This window comes from Columba livia, chromosome 6 (genome assembly GCF_036013475.1).
Source record: "Columba livia isolate bColLiv1 breed racing homer chromosome 6, bColLiv1.pat.W.v2, whole genome shotgun sequence".
NCBI classification, from domain to species: Eukaryota; Metazoa; Chordata; class Aves; order Columbiformes; family Columbidae; genus Columba; species Columba livia.
The window spans coordinates 35597536-35611100 of record NC_088607.1 but is presented as its reverse complement, the minus strand read 5'-3'; the positions used below and the strand labels follow the sequence as shown (position 1 = coordinate 35611100).

General features: G+C 47.4%; 1 protein-coding gene across 1 annotated transcript in view; it reads left to right on the top strand.

Moving 5' to 3' along the window:
* LOC110361658 (uncharacterized) overlaps positions 1 to 13565 on the top strand; it is a 169959-nt gene that overhangs the window by 41061 nt on the left and 115333 nt on the right. Inside the window, exons 6-13 of the mRNA XM_065068635.1 lie at positions 1389 to 1498; positions 3435 to 3562; positions 4651 to 4810; positions 5825 to 5896; positions 7833 to 7934; positions 10017 to 10116; positions 11878 to 12011; positions 12511 to 12719. Of these exons, the coding sequence (XP_064924707.1) occupies positions 1389 to 1498; positions 3435 to 3537 (213 nt within the window). The 3' untranslated portion in view covers positions 3538 to 3562; positions 4651 to 4810; positions 5825 to 5896; ... (2 more) ...; positions 11878 to 12011; positions 12511 to 12719. The remainder of the gene's footprint in view (positions 1 to 1388; positions 1499 to 3434; positions 3563 to 4650; positions 4811 to 5824; positions 5897 to 7832; positions 7935 to 10016; positions 10117 to 11877; positions 12012 to 12510; positions 12720 to 13565) is intronic.

Sequence of the window (13565 nt, the reverse complement as noted above, 5' to 3'; positions counted from 1 at the left end):
GAGATACTTATTGATACCTGTATTCTTGTAATATCTTCCTGGAATGAGTGAGAGGTACTTAACTCCGGACTAAACTGGGCTGGCTCAGCTGCAAAGGACCAGCACTCCCCAAACGGATAAGCCTTAAATTAGTCTGGTTTGGACCTGGGTAAGAAAATAAAACCCAGGAGGGTTATTTCCGAGCATCTGTAAGAAGAGAGGCCCAGAAGCCCTTAAATGAGGCTGTTTCAGGCCCTGGCTCGTATGATAGCAAATAGTAATTAGCCAACCTAAATGTGCTGATGAGTGTTTTATATCTGCTCTCTCCAACCTCACCACAGTACTGGGGATGTAACCTCAGCGATGTTCTTCATTAGCAGTTAATAGGTTTTTCTCTCTTGGAAATACTCGGAGTTGTAGATGCCATTTTCTAATGGGTGTTGTGTCGGTGGCTGTTGCAGGGCAGCTCGGCCACATAGCCAGGGCTTCTGTGTCATCTCCACCAAATTTCCATCCTTGCCCCGCTTTTTTAAACCCGCCCTTGGCTTTTGTGCCATTGAACATCATTCCACGTCTGTTTATCTGGTTCTTAGAGGCATCATTTCCTTCCAAACGATGCCAAAACTCATTGTTTTGGGTTGTTTTGCCTCCTAAGCATTGAGTTTGAGTGTTGGTCCCCGGTTGTTAAGGAGATGTTGAATGTGAGTGGTGACCGAACAGTCCGCTCAGCAAAACCCCTCCAGACTGCCTCCTTTTTTGGTATTATCTATTGCAACCTATTTTTTTAGGCAAAGCTTTTCTTTGCTTCACAATTCTTATTGCAATGTTCTCTTCCTGCAGCTTAACTAATCATTTGCCCACGTGACAAAGCATCAACTGTTTTTCTGAAGTCCAGATGGTCAAGCGCTCTCACAAAAGACAAAGATTGGCTTTTGTCTAAGAAAAAAAAGCTGTTATCTCCCAGAAAAATATATTTACCAGGCTTGCCTGATGGAATCCATCTGCATGAGATCCAGTTTGCGTTTTACCCGTTTTCGTATGTTTTGTGTTGGAGTTGTTTCACGAACAGACATGCTGCTTGGCCAGCCTGAGCAACCTGTAGCTGCCTGGATCGCGTCCTCCCGCCCCAGTCTTAAATATTCTCTCTTCTCTAACCTCCTATCCTCCTTCCCTCCTGCTCCCCCTGCCTTGCTAGATTAGTCTAAAATAATCTGCGGAGAAAGAAGTCTCTGGGAAGCCAGGCAGTGCCGCTGAAGTGATTATTTCCACTACAGTAAAGGTTGAAAACCGGTTACAATTATCACTCCTGGTTTTACATGCTAACGGGATTTGCCTTTGGGGGATTAAGCAAACTATTCTGTCAGGCAGGTGAGTGTTTTGTTTTGCTCCTTTGAACCGTCTTTTCTCAGACTGCCGGGGAGTTAGCAGGGGAAGATGAAGGATGCCGAGCTGAAGATGAAGGATGCCAAGCTGTATCCAAAGCGCGGATCATGTTTGAACTCTTCCAGGCAATACAGCTGTGAGTCGAGGGGCAGTGGGGGAAATTAAACTTGGATGTTTCAAGACAACAGAAATAAGGAGACTCAAATCCAGACTGTGCATGAAGCTTTCAGGCTGGCACCGTGTGGCTTCCCAAGGGCTTTGCTCAAAGGACAGCGTAGCCTCCTGCCTGAAATTTAGGGGATGGACCTACTGCCTCCAATGGATGTCTTTGTACAAAGTGCATGGTGCCATGAGAGATAGGGTCCTTGGTAATGGGAAAATGCAGCTCATTAGGGCAGTAGACTATCACAGAAAAGCAGCCTTCATCTCGCCACCTACTTTGTCAGTGCAGAAGACATCAAAAACTGGATGGATGGGTTTAATTTACAAGGTCACAGCTGGGTTCCACTGGGCAGAAACAGCCCAAAATGGGACCAGACTGGGGCCTTGAAGGGAAAGAGGAAGCTCTGAGGCTGGTTGTGATTTTGGGGAGAAATAACCAGAAAAATTATCTAAAGCTTTTATGGAAGATGGGGCTGATTTAGCCAGTGAGCTGCACAATAAGCTTTTGTTACGGAACATGGTTCTGTGCCACAAAACTCGGGTCTGTTTCCACATCTCAACCGTACAAAATCAGGAGATTTCACTTGTGCGTTGCTCCAGGTTTCTCTGAGAAGGTAAAGACCTTACAGGCCCTAAAGGGCTGCATTCTGCAAATGTCCACCCTCCTAAGTACAAAGCATCCTCTCTGTCCTTCCTGCCTAAGCCAGGATTACCTTAAACACCCCCGAGGAGCCAGCCCTGTCACCCCCGTGCAGCTGGTGGAGGGGAAAGGCAGGACCAGAAATAGGCTTTCTGTTGGCTCTGTGGGGAGGCTGTAGCTTTAGGAGATGATTGCAATGAAACAAATCCCCGGCGAATTAATTGAAAGGGTCAATGTCTGTAGTTAATCAGTTAAAATTGCCTATAGTTACCCAGCTGTGTCTTTCATGTCAGCCAGAAGATGTCTGCGAGGCAGAAGCCATCTAATATGTAGACTGGGTTTCTTTGGTGGTGGCTTTTCAGTGGACACATGGACAAGTATGATTTTGACACTTATCTGGGTTTTATCTGGGATCTAATTTTGCCTTCATTGCCCCTTGCTGTGTTGTTGGTGTGGTTTTTTTTCCTCACTTAGGTGGTGGTTGGAATAACCTGACTTAATGACATGTTTTCAGCCCTGATTTCAGTGATGACAGTTATTAACGGTTTCACGATAAGAAACAGGTGTTCCAGCATGGCCCATCAGGCAGAAGAAGAACAATGCCTCCCCAGTGTCATTGTTCATGATGTATTCAATGACTGCTAGTTTTTTTTAATGAAGATTTTATTCAGCCTCATAGGTAGCATTTGCTATTTAGCATGCAGGCTTTGGGCAAGCTAGTGGAGTGGAAAACCTTTTAATTTCTTTTTAATGCAAACATGGATCTTGCAAGACCTTGGCAAGTGATTGGAATGGGCGCGGGCTCTTGCTGATGTCTCTCAGCATCACTTGATGATCCCCTGCAAGAAAATCCTGGGGACTTCTTCTGGGCAATGTGGTTCAAAGGACAGGACAAAGCCTGAAGGGATTGGGGTGGTTCTCCTGGCTACCTCTGTTTTGCAATGAGGAGGAGCCACACTTGAGATGGTATGGGCAGAAAACATCATTAGGATCATAGTGGCGTTGCAACAGTTCCCAGGGGCTCTGCTGCCACTTCCCATGGATGGGTGGCTAAGGAGCGATGGCTTTGATATATCAAATACCATGGGTAGTTTTTGCAGACAAGGTACGAACATTGACTACTTGCCCTCAGTATGAGTTTGCTGGTCTATTTGCTTGGTTAAGACCTTGCACCATGCATTTCTGCTTCTCCTTTGCTGTTTGCGCTCTGCCATATATACATGTTGGGTATCCCTTGAGGGATAAATTTCTGTGTCTTTCACCTTCCCAGAAGGAAACTCCATAGGAGGAAGGAAGAGACAGAGCCTTTAGTGTTTGGAAGGCTGCCTGAAGGATGTGGCGGTGGGCATCTTCTCTCCTTCCTCATCTTCTGAGGACGCTGTGGCCCAGCTCTGCAAGGTAGGGCCATGCACTCCTGGCTTTGCTGAAGTGGCTCTATGAGCCTTGAAAACAGGACTGGGACACTTACAGCCTTCATTTTGTACCATAACTTATGGGTTCGTTCCTCAATCTATTTATTGCCCAGTGATGTTAGGTATCACAAAAGGGCGGATCAGCACAAGGTTTCCCCAAAGGTGCTTGATAAAGTCCCCTTGGCCTTCAGCGAGGCAGCGGTGCCTCCCACCCCAGTCCTACTGCTCGGGCTTTCTAGCAAAGAAAGATTAATTGGTGATAAATAATGCATTTTGTTCCTATCTAAAGGTTGTTTGATCTCCATAGTCTTCATTCCTTCAGTGACAGGGAGCTGAGTGTTAATAGCTATTTGTCACCCATTGCGGTGCTTAAACAGCCTGAGCAGAGCTGTGTTCAGCTAACACATCCATGCCACAGGCAGGGCTTCCCATTATTCCTTTCTTTACAAAAATTAATAAAAAGAATATTCCTGTTCTCCTGTGGTGACTTTTCACAGCAATTTCTCAAAGTGAAACAATTAATGAACATTAAACATCCTTTTTCTGGGAAAGCAGCTATCAGGAGAGAAGACACAGTATCCCTCTGAAATCTCCCTGTACGTATATACATGCACACAGGGCCCCTTCAATGCTGAATAGAATTGGAAGTGATAGTTACCAGTATAATATTTAAACGAGTGTCAATTACCATAAACCGTTTGGATTTTAGTATCTCCTTCAGTACAGTCTGTAAATCAGGGCTGGAATGGACTTGTGAGCATGGATTGGGCCTCTGGTGTTGTGGATAAGAAGGACTGGGTTTTGTACTGGAATTTAGCTGCCTGGTTTCCATCAATGTTAATGGGAGCAACGGGGCCAAGCCCTGGTGACAATGGGTGACAGCCCTGCCCCAAGCTTGTCCTCACTTTCCCATCCCAGCTCCCCTCCTGCAGAGGTTTCTCAAGGAGGATGCTGAGGTCACAGATCAGGTGCTGAAACAACTCAGGTTTGGATCTGGATGGAGGGATGTCTTGCTGTCAGTGTGAGGTAGCAGCTTGTATGTATTTTATTGGGTACTAAGAATATGTTTTATAGGGTTTTAGCCTCCAAACCGTGAGTGATGTAGTTTCGTGGTACATGGTTTGCTGGTACCCACATCTGCACCCTTCATCTCCTGTCCTCCCTCCACCCGCCCTGAGCTGCAACCCAAAGCAGAGGACAAGGAACTTTGCACAAAGCTGCTGGAGATCTTCAGGTACCTTCTGACACCTCTCCAGCTCGTCTTGTCCTTTCCCTTTGCCCCCGTCTCTGTGGGGACGCGCTTTGCCTTGCAAAGTGTTCTCATTATAAATGCATCAGCCTTTACCGGTGTCACACGCGCAGCATTCATTTAGCCCTCCAAGCTCGATTACATCTGAGGATGTCTTGGAGTAATTAAGTAATATTAGAACATTTTCTTTTCTATTTTTTTTCCCCCTTCCCTTAATGCAGCTTTCAAAGCACAAGCCTCAGTTCTCACCCACTGGAGCCCACTTCTTCGAGCCTCTGAATTCTCCCTAATGTACCTCTCCTTGAATGAAGGCTAATTACATTTCTGAAAGATGTCATTAGTGTCATATTCATGCTGGGTTTCAGAGAGCTGGCATGCAAGCAGAGAGCACTCCCTTAGGTGTCTTTCAGCTTCACCACGTGAGGAGCGGGGTTCAAACCAGCCGGGCTTTTTGGACAGCAAAGGGGAGCTCAGCCGGCAAAGCAAGAGATGCGTTGGGCTTTGTTGTGAGCAATCTCTTGCCTTGGATGTTTTGCATCCTTCATCTCCAGAACTCATCGTAGTTTGCAAATATTAACTAATTAAGCCTCTCAGAGCTCCGGTGAGATAAGTAATTGCTGCGCTAACGTCTGGCATTATATCCGCTCTCTTCAAGTATCAAGCAGTGCCGTTCGCTATAGAGGAATAAAGGAACAAACCTTAAGCATACAAAAAGATAAGCGATACTTTTGGATTACCCAGCCACCTAACCCGCTGGCTGATGCCCAGAAACCTGGAGCTACTGCAACAGGTACCTGTGGCATTGCTTTTGAAGCCTACGGTCCACGTTCCTCCCTCTTCTGTCTCTATAAACCCACATGAGCCTTCCCCAGAGGGAAGAGAAACCAGACTTTGTGTATTTAGGTAGCCCATGTTCGCATCACCGATGGGATGTTGGTTCCCAAGGAAACAAAAAGAAAACGGTGGTCACACATTATTATTTCTCTTTCCTGTCCCTAGGTGGTTACAAGGACAAGGTTCTGGTTTTGCACTATCACAGATCAGCAGGAGGTGGCCACCAGGCTCCCACAGGTGAGCGCTGCTTTCAGAAGGTATTAGATGCTCATAAAGAGAAGGCACATATAATTTAGGGTAAAATTGCCATGGAAATGCTTGTTCATGTTGTACCACGTAGCATTTTGTTGTCCTGGAAAGACGCATTAGCTGTTTTTGCTGCCTCTGGAAGAGGTCACCTATCCCAGCTGGTCCCTGACCCTCATGGCCCCCTCTGCCTGCCTGGCTTTCTGGGTCACTGCCATAAGCAGGGTGGCGACATCTGGAGTATTGTGTCCAGTTGTGGCCCCTCAGTTCCAGCAGGACAGGGAACTGCTGGAGAGGGTCCAGCGCAGCCACCAAGATGCTGAAGGGAGTGGAGCATCTCCCGTGTGAGGAAAGGCTGAGGGAGCTGGGGCTCTTTAGTTTGGAGAAGAGGAGGCTAAGGGGGGACCTTATTAATGTCTATAAGTTTATAAAAGGTGAGTGCCATGAGGATGGAGGCAGGCTCTTCTCGGTGGCAAACAATGATAGGACAAGGGGTAATGGGGTCAAGCTGGAACACAAGAGGTTCCACTTAAATTTGAGAAGAAACTTGTTCCTGGCGAGGGTGGCAGAGCCTGGCCCAGGCTGCCCAGGGGGGTTGTGGAGTCTCCTTCTCTGGAGACATTCAAAACCCACCTGGACATGTTCCTGTGCGACCTCACCTAGGCGTTCCTGCTCCAGCAGGGGGATTGGACTAGATGATCTTCTGAGGTCCCTTCCAATCCCAAACATACTGTGATATGGTGATACTGTGACACTGCTGCTGTGGGCCATGCTCGCTGCAGATCAAAGCAGGGCGGTACGGGATGCTGCAGCCCAGCCCGCGGTGCAAACAGCAGGACATGCAATCGGCACTATTACTTCCCACTTCCCTCTTCAGTGAGCACTTGATTTCATTCTGCTGTATGACCCTAATATCGGGGTACCTCCTTGCCCTCTGTATGGAAGGGTATGTTGAAGTCTAGGATATCCCACAAGCTTTTTTGGCTTTGTTTGTTTGATTTTTTTTTTTTTTTTTTTTTTTCTTTGCAAATAGATTTTTAGCCAAAGCAATAGGCAGGAAATGTAAAGAAGACTTTTTATCACGGACTGTTACAACAGGACAAGGACTGATGGTTTTATACTGGAGGGGAGATTCAGGCTAGATGTGAGGATCCTGTTGGGCGCTCTTGGGCTGTTTTGGGCTCTGTCGGGCTCTGTTGAGCCCTGTCCGTCTCTGCTGGGCTCTGTGGGGCTTTGTCGGGCTCTTTCAGCTTCTGTCAGGCCTTGTGAGGCTCTGTCGAGCTCCGTCGAGGCCTGTTGGGCTTAGTCAAGCTCTGTCGAGCTTTGTCAGGCTCTTTTGGCCTCTGTCAAGCTCTGCTGGGCTTTCTCAGGCTCTTTTGGGCTCTCAGTCTCTGAGCCCTTGTTGTGCTCTGAGCTTTCTCGGGCTCTGTTGAGCCCTGTCACCCTCTGTCAAGCCTTTTTGGGCTCTGTTGGTCTCTGTCAAGCCCTGTCGCCCGGTCCCCCTTGTCTCTCCTCTCTGGGTGCCACCAGGAGACCTGATGATCCCAGGACAGGCCTGTATGTGCCTCTGCTTTGGAGGCACACTCAAGCAGACCAGCTTTTCTTTTTCATGCACCGGTGTGAAATTAAAGGGATTTTGGGAAAAAGCCCGGACTAGCAAAGCTGAGCTTCCTTGGGAAGTGTTGTATGGAGATGCTGATTGTTTGAGGTGCAGGAATCCCAGGCTTTCTCATGGGGGGTACAGAAACCAGGGCTGTACCAGCCTGGTAGGTAGGAGAGTCCTAACCCAGTTCATTTCTGACCGCTGAAATAAGGCCAGGGAGCTGCATTTGCTCTGGCCCTGGCTGGTCCCGTCTGTGGGGAGCTGGCAGGGTTTTTATGCAGCCCAAACCCATTTTAAAACCTCTGTTTTCATGCTTATTGCTAGCTGTGTGATTCCAAAGCCATCCTACTGAAGACAGAGCCCTGTTGCTGATCCAGCTACTCCTGGTGAAATATTCTCTATCCGAAGGAGTCCTCTGACTTCAAGGTGAGCGTTTCATGTTATTTGACTGTATGAACGAGAGGCAAATTTTGTCAGGACTCTTGTAATTAGCTGCTGGCCAGACCTGTGTGTGTGCTCACGAGTGTCCCAGGTCAGGGAACCTCGTCTCTCCGTACTCATCTGAGGTTGAGGCAGGAGAAGTCGAAAGGTAAACAAGGATACTTTTCCCAGTGTATTTATACCACTCGAGCTCGCCCATACTATAATGTCACATTTTGCACATTACAGAACCTAGTAATTACAGCTAATAAGTCCAAAATGTGTAATTACACTGTGAGCACTTTGAGCTAGGAGGCAGAAATAAGCACGGTCGTTACATACTCATTAGGTGATCTATGGCTTTCCCCGATCAGCACTCAATTGCAGGAGTGGCAGGAAGCACAGCACTCGTTTCCCCACCAGCACTGGGCGAAGGAAGGAAACCGGCTCATTTCTCTGCTTGCATTGCAGCCAAAACAGCTCCAAAATTCAGTTTTCTTGCCTTAAGAGAGACGATTCCTGATCAGATTTTCAGATCTGGAGTGGGAGGCTCTTGTGTTTGTTTTTATTTCCCACCACTTTGCATTCCTCCCTAATTAAAGTAGCTCTTTTGTCAGCCCCTGAATTTCTTTACCCCCTCCACTTTTCCCAAAGAGGCTTCTTAACGTTTCCTGCCTCTAATCAATACACAATTTATATGCAATAACTTTGTCCAGAGAACAGGGAAACAGCGATCAGGGTTTCTCCTGTAATTCTGCTGCGCTGGAGCCATCGACTGAAGGTCAATGCAAGTTTGATCGTGACTGATTTTTACTGTCTTTGGGCAGCCTGTCAGCAAAATGCAAGCTTTGTAAAAGCTCGCCTCGATGCACACTGTAACAGATAGCGCTGTGCAACCTGCTGAGCTTACCGTCCCTGGCCATGCCACGTACGGTGGAGCTTCATCTTACGCTTACGCAACCCTTTCTGGTGGAGGGAGGGGACCCCACGCCTCCGTGGGGTGTGATGGACGTCCTGACAGATGCTATTTTCCCCAGTTGTATGGGTAGTGGGTGCTTTGATAGTAGGAGAAGCTGGTGGTGGCTCAGCAAGCGAGGAGAAGAGCTCCAATCGGTACCCCTAGGGATGGCAAGACAATTCTGCAGAGAGGACCTTGCATGGGGGAGCAAGCGCCTCATTTAACCTGCTGCCCAGAGAGGCTCATGCTCATCTGCCTCCTGTCGCTTGAGATCCAGCTGTACCAGTACGGCTCCCACCAGGAAGGGCAGGAGAAGACGTTAGCAAGGGCCAGAAGGAGTCTCCATCCTTAGAAATTCAACTTGGGGAGATGGATGTCATCCTTTGTCATCCCTAACTCCCCCAGGGGCATTGCCTGGGAGGAGTGGATGTGCCCAGTGGCAATGACCCCTCCACACTGCTTTTGGGTGTCTCACAGTGGTGGGATCAGCCGAGGACACTCTGGCTGCCATGCTTAACAAGCAGGGAGGCACAGACTCGTGGCCATTTGGAATCTTATTAATCACATTTAATGCGTAGGTTGCTTTAGCGTTGATCATTTTAAAATTCCCTGTCGGAAAGGTTACCTGTATAATTATAGGTATAAATCTCAGGGACGTTCTTGCCAAAACAAATGGAGCATCTCAGGCTCGGGATGAACCCAAAGAAACCATAAAAGAAAAAGATTCCTAGTGATGGAGCAGGAAATCTGCACCCGGCACAGGGCTGGGAAGAGCTGCGGAGCTTGAGAGGTGAACACAGCATTTGGGTAGTTGGGAAGAGTTCCTGCAGTTGTCCTGATTTGTACAAAAGCAAGAGCCTATGGATCGCCAGGCGTCAGGCACGAAGCGATGATCATCGATGGCAAAATTGGGAAAGGCTCCAAATCTGCCTGGCGTGCTGCTGACTCCAGCAAAATCCAGGCTCACGTCACAGTCGTGCTGGTGTTGGCAGCATTTCTCAACACTGCCTATATGCTTGGGTCTGGTTTTCTTTTGACCTTTGAGATGCACAGGCTGAGTGAAAAGTCTGTCACAACATCTTTAATTTCACTTTAATTTCATCTTTAATTCTCTCCTCTTCGAGTCGCAGGTGCCCCTGATCAGAGCAGGTCTTGGGTGGACGCAGATGTCCGCATGCCGTGTCTCCTGGAGGCCACGCTTGTCCACCGTGGCCCTTTGTGGAGCAGACGGTAGGTGAGAGGTTGGAAGCAGAGACGCTGATCTGGGTTTTTGGTCTGCGCTCAGCACGCTGAAGGATTAGTCACGGTTCACACTGCCATAATAAATTAAGACGCAAAGACAACAGTATATTTGGAGTAAAATATTCTGTATTAGCGGTTAGAAGAAATATTAAAGACTGCAGTATTCTGGATTGCTAATTGCAGGATGCACTAATTGCAAAGCAAGCAATGCAGGCTCTTATATAAACTCCAGTGCCCCATAGCTTACATTATGAATAGCAAGACGAGTACATGGGACATCATTTTGATGAAACCAAGACAAACATCTAAAAACACTTAAAATACTTGTCTGAAACCATCCCCGTGTCTCTGTAGAACTCCAGTTAATCACAACCCTCTCTAAAAGCACTGCCTGGCTTTTGTCTTTTACGCTTACGTTAGTTGCTTCCAACTTTCTCATCAGCCTCATCTATAAATTCAGACTGCTCTTAAATAAGACTGGTGCCACACAAAACCACTTCTCCCATCCCTGTGCACTGTCTAACGATTATTCCCTTATCCCTTTATATAACTGAATCAAGCCTGACACTTAAAGCACTCCCTGAGGGAAGTTATTGAATTTAACAGGGCTGAAACCAACAGGGTTCTAGAGAAATGCTCTAAAAACCTGTGCGAGATAATGGAAAACAATATCCTTTCTATAAGTTTCTGTACCATCCTATAAAATTCTATGGCAAGAGTGAAGTTCTTTGGGATTTTTTTTGCCTGTAAAGGCTAATTATGAGTAAATTTGCCCTGGTGCTTTTATTTCTGAGCCCCAAAAACTCAGTGGATGCAGCTATCCTGCTTTTTCTTTGCCTGGCGGGAGGATGCTTTGGCTCCACTCCTTAGCAGTTCCTTCTCACTTTGATTCGAGGTGGGATCTCGTCTAATCCAGCCCCGTGATACAAAGTTCTGCCATGATTTGCTCCTTAACTGGCTTTTTCTTGCAATCCCTCACCTCCCTACAGCTCCCATAGAGGGAGAGGCAGAGGCAATGAGAGACGTTATGACGCAGAAATATGGCAAAGCCGAGCATTCTCCAGGCTTTGCCAATCCTTCTCCAGGCTTCCCAATCCAGGGAAAACCAACAACCAAAACCACAGCAGCTTAGGCCCTCAGCAATCAGGAATAAATGCTTTCTGTTGGACAAGGAGGATTACGGAGCCTCCAAAGCTTCGACGCTACAAGGGATTTTGTATTACCTTGCTTAATAATTCTCCCAGGAGCCTGTGCAAACATTCTCATGAATGAAAACTACCCAGCTACTTCGCTGGTATTTGCAATCCCTTTTATTCGCACCGACTTTTTCTTGCTGAGATTGCTCGCACAAAGGGCGAATAAATATTCAAAGTACTCATGCCCGAAATTCCGATGTTATGAAATGCTCTTCTTATTATTTTTCTCGGTGCATTCAAACAGTTTCAATTGATGAGCCTTAAAAGAAGCTCCTTTGTGTAAGGGGAAGGTGACTCAATAAGGGAAAAGAGGATGGCATGATGGCATTAATGTCATTACCTGCTCACCCAAGTTAGGGCCTAGGGGACATCCAGATATTTATCGAGAAGCTGAAATGGGTTCATTTAACACTCTTTGCACAAACAGTAAATGTTTCATCCCGTTGACTTGTTTGTATGTGTGTTTTGTTTTGTGCTCTTTAACAAGAGGAAAAAAAAGAAGATTAAGCCAAAATACTCGCTGTAAATAATTCAGCTCTATTTTCTTCTTTAGAGAAATGGATGCAGTGCCTGCATTTGAAGACGTGGTTCAAGCTGTACCCTCTTCTCTCCCAGGTGGACGTTAACGTCAGCTCTCAGCTCAGCGTGATGTGATCAGAGGTGACGTGGCATTGTTCTTGGGACACGGTAGGTAAAACCAAGCTGGAAAGGAACGTTGAAGTTCAGGGCTTGGCACAGCTGAAGGGCCTCGGTGGCAGGGACGGGGCTTCCTGGGCGAAGGGAGGCAGATGTGGCTCTTTGCATCCTTGGTACTGAATCATCTCCAGTTTAGTCCTGAGCTTTCTCTCCCTGTAGCTTAAACTGAGAAGAGCAGAACTGGCTAAAGAGCCCCAGGGACTGGTCCCAAACCCATAACACCAGTCTGCATCCTTTTCTGCTGGTGGAGCAACGTCCTGGGCTACTCAAAGTCTCCTGCCTAACTGGTGCCAACTGTTTCTCACCATCCACCCCACGCAGACACCCTCAGTGGGGACAGCTGCCTGAAGCCATCTCGGCAGCACTGCCGTGGAAATAGCATTCTGGACTATAAGAGGGGACAGATGTGTCTTGTTTTGTCCAGTCTTGCTGAGCTTTGCAAGCAAAGCCCTTGCTCTGCGGCACCCAAAATGAATCTCCCCTTTCCTAGGCTGCAGCTCCTGCTCCAGTGTGAACAACAGGATGCCGAACGCACGGTTGTGATCTCCTGCACCAGCGCTGAATGTGTCCCGGACCGTTTCCCAGGCCCCTCAGTTTGGAAAGGAGCATCCAACACCTTGGCTGTAACTGGCTCCTGGCTCTGGTCGGTGGAGACGCCTCCAGTAAATCTCCATCCTGGGCTGCACTAAGAGGCACCAGGTACGTGGTTTTGGGTTGAAATGCGGCAAGGAGCTGGTGAGTCCTTCCTGTTGGAGTGAGCAGGTCCTACCCCACACCTCGCTATCCGTTTTGCCTTTGAACCCAGCCCGTTCTCCGCTCCTGGTTCCATAAAAGTGAGAGATTGTGGCAGCTGGTGGGAGGAATAAGAAAGATAGTAACGCGGTAAGTGCTGAAGAGACCATCTGAGCAACTGGGGGTGATGTTCCCAGTGTGAGCAGCCAGGCCGGGTCTGGCAGGGCCGCACCGTCTCCTCGTGACTTGTGCCGGCAGAGAACTCGGATGTCCAACCTCAACTATCAGTATTTTGTGTTTCCAAGGCAACCCTGGCTTTAACAGCCTTCATAATGACATCATTTGGTTGAAACGAGCATGCATGATCGTTTGATTACCAGTGGAAGTATAAATTAGGTTACACTCCCCAACCCCAGCCACTTGAAAAATAAATGCATTGGGGGGGGGGGAATTAATAAAAAACACTCAGAAGAGGGTAAATGGAAAAATCAATTTTTACATTAATGGAGTCCTCATTCAGCATTTCTTCTCTTTATAGATTTAGATAACATGTGATATCTTAGTTTCACAGAGCAAAGAAATTAATTACTTACTAATGGTGCAATTCAGAAGTTAATTTGTGTTATCCATTTAAATGTGTCGTTATTAATCAATTTAAAGGAAGGGACCTGTAAGCCAGCACCGCCTGAACTGAGTTGTGTTGGAGGATTCCCTGTGCCCAATTCTTGCCAGCAAATGCACCCTCCCCACTCCCTGCAAGCTGGTGCACCCCAAAGTGCAACAGGAATAAGAAGGGGATTCCTCAGTCAGTGC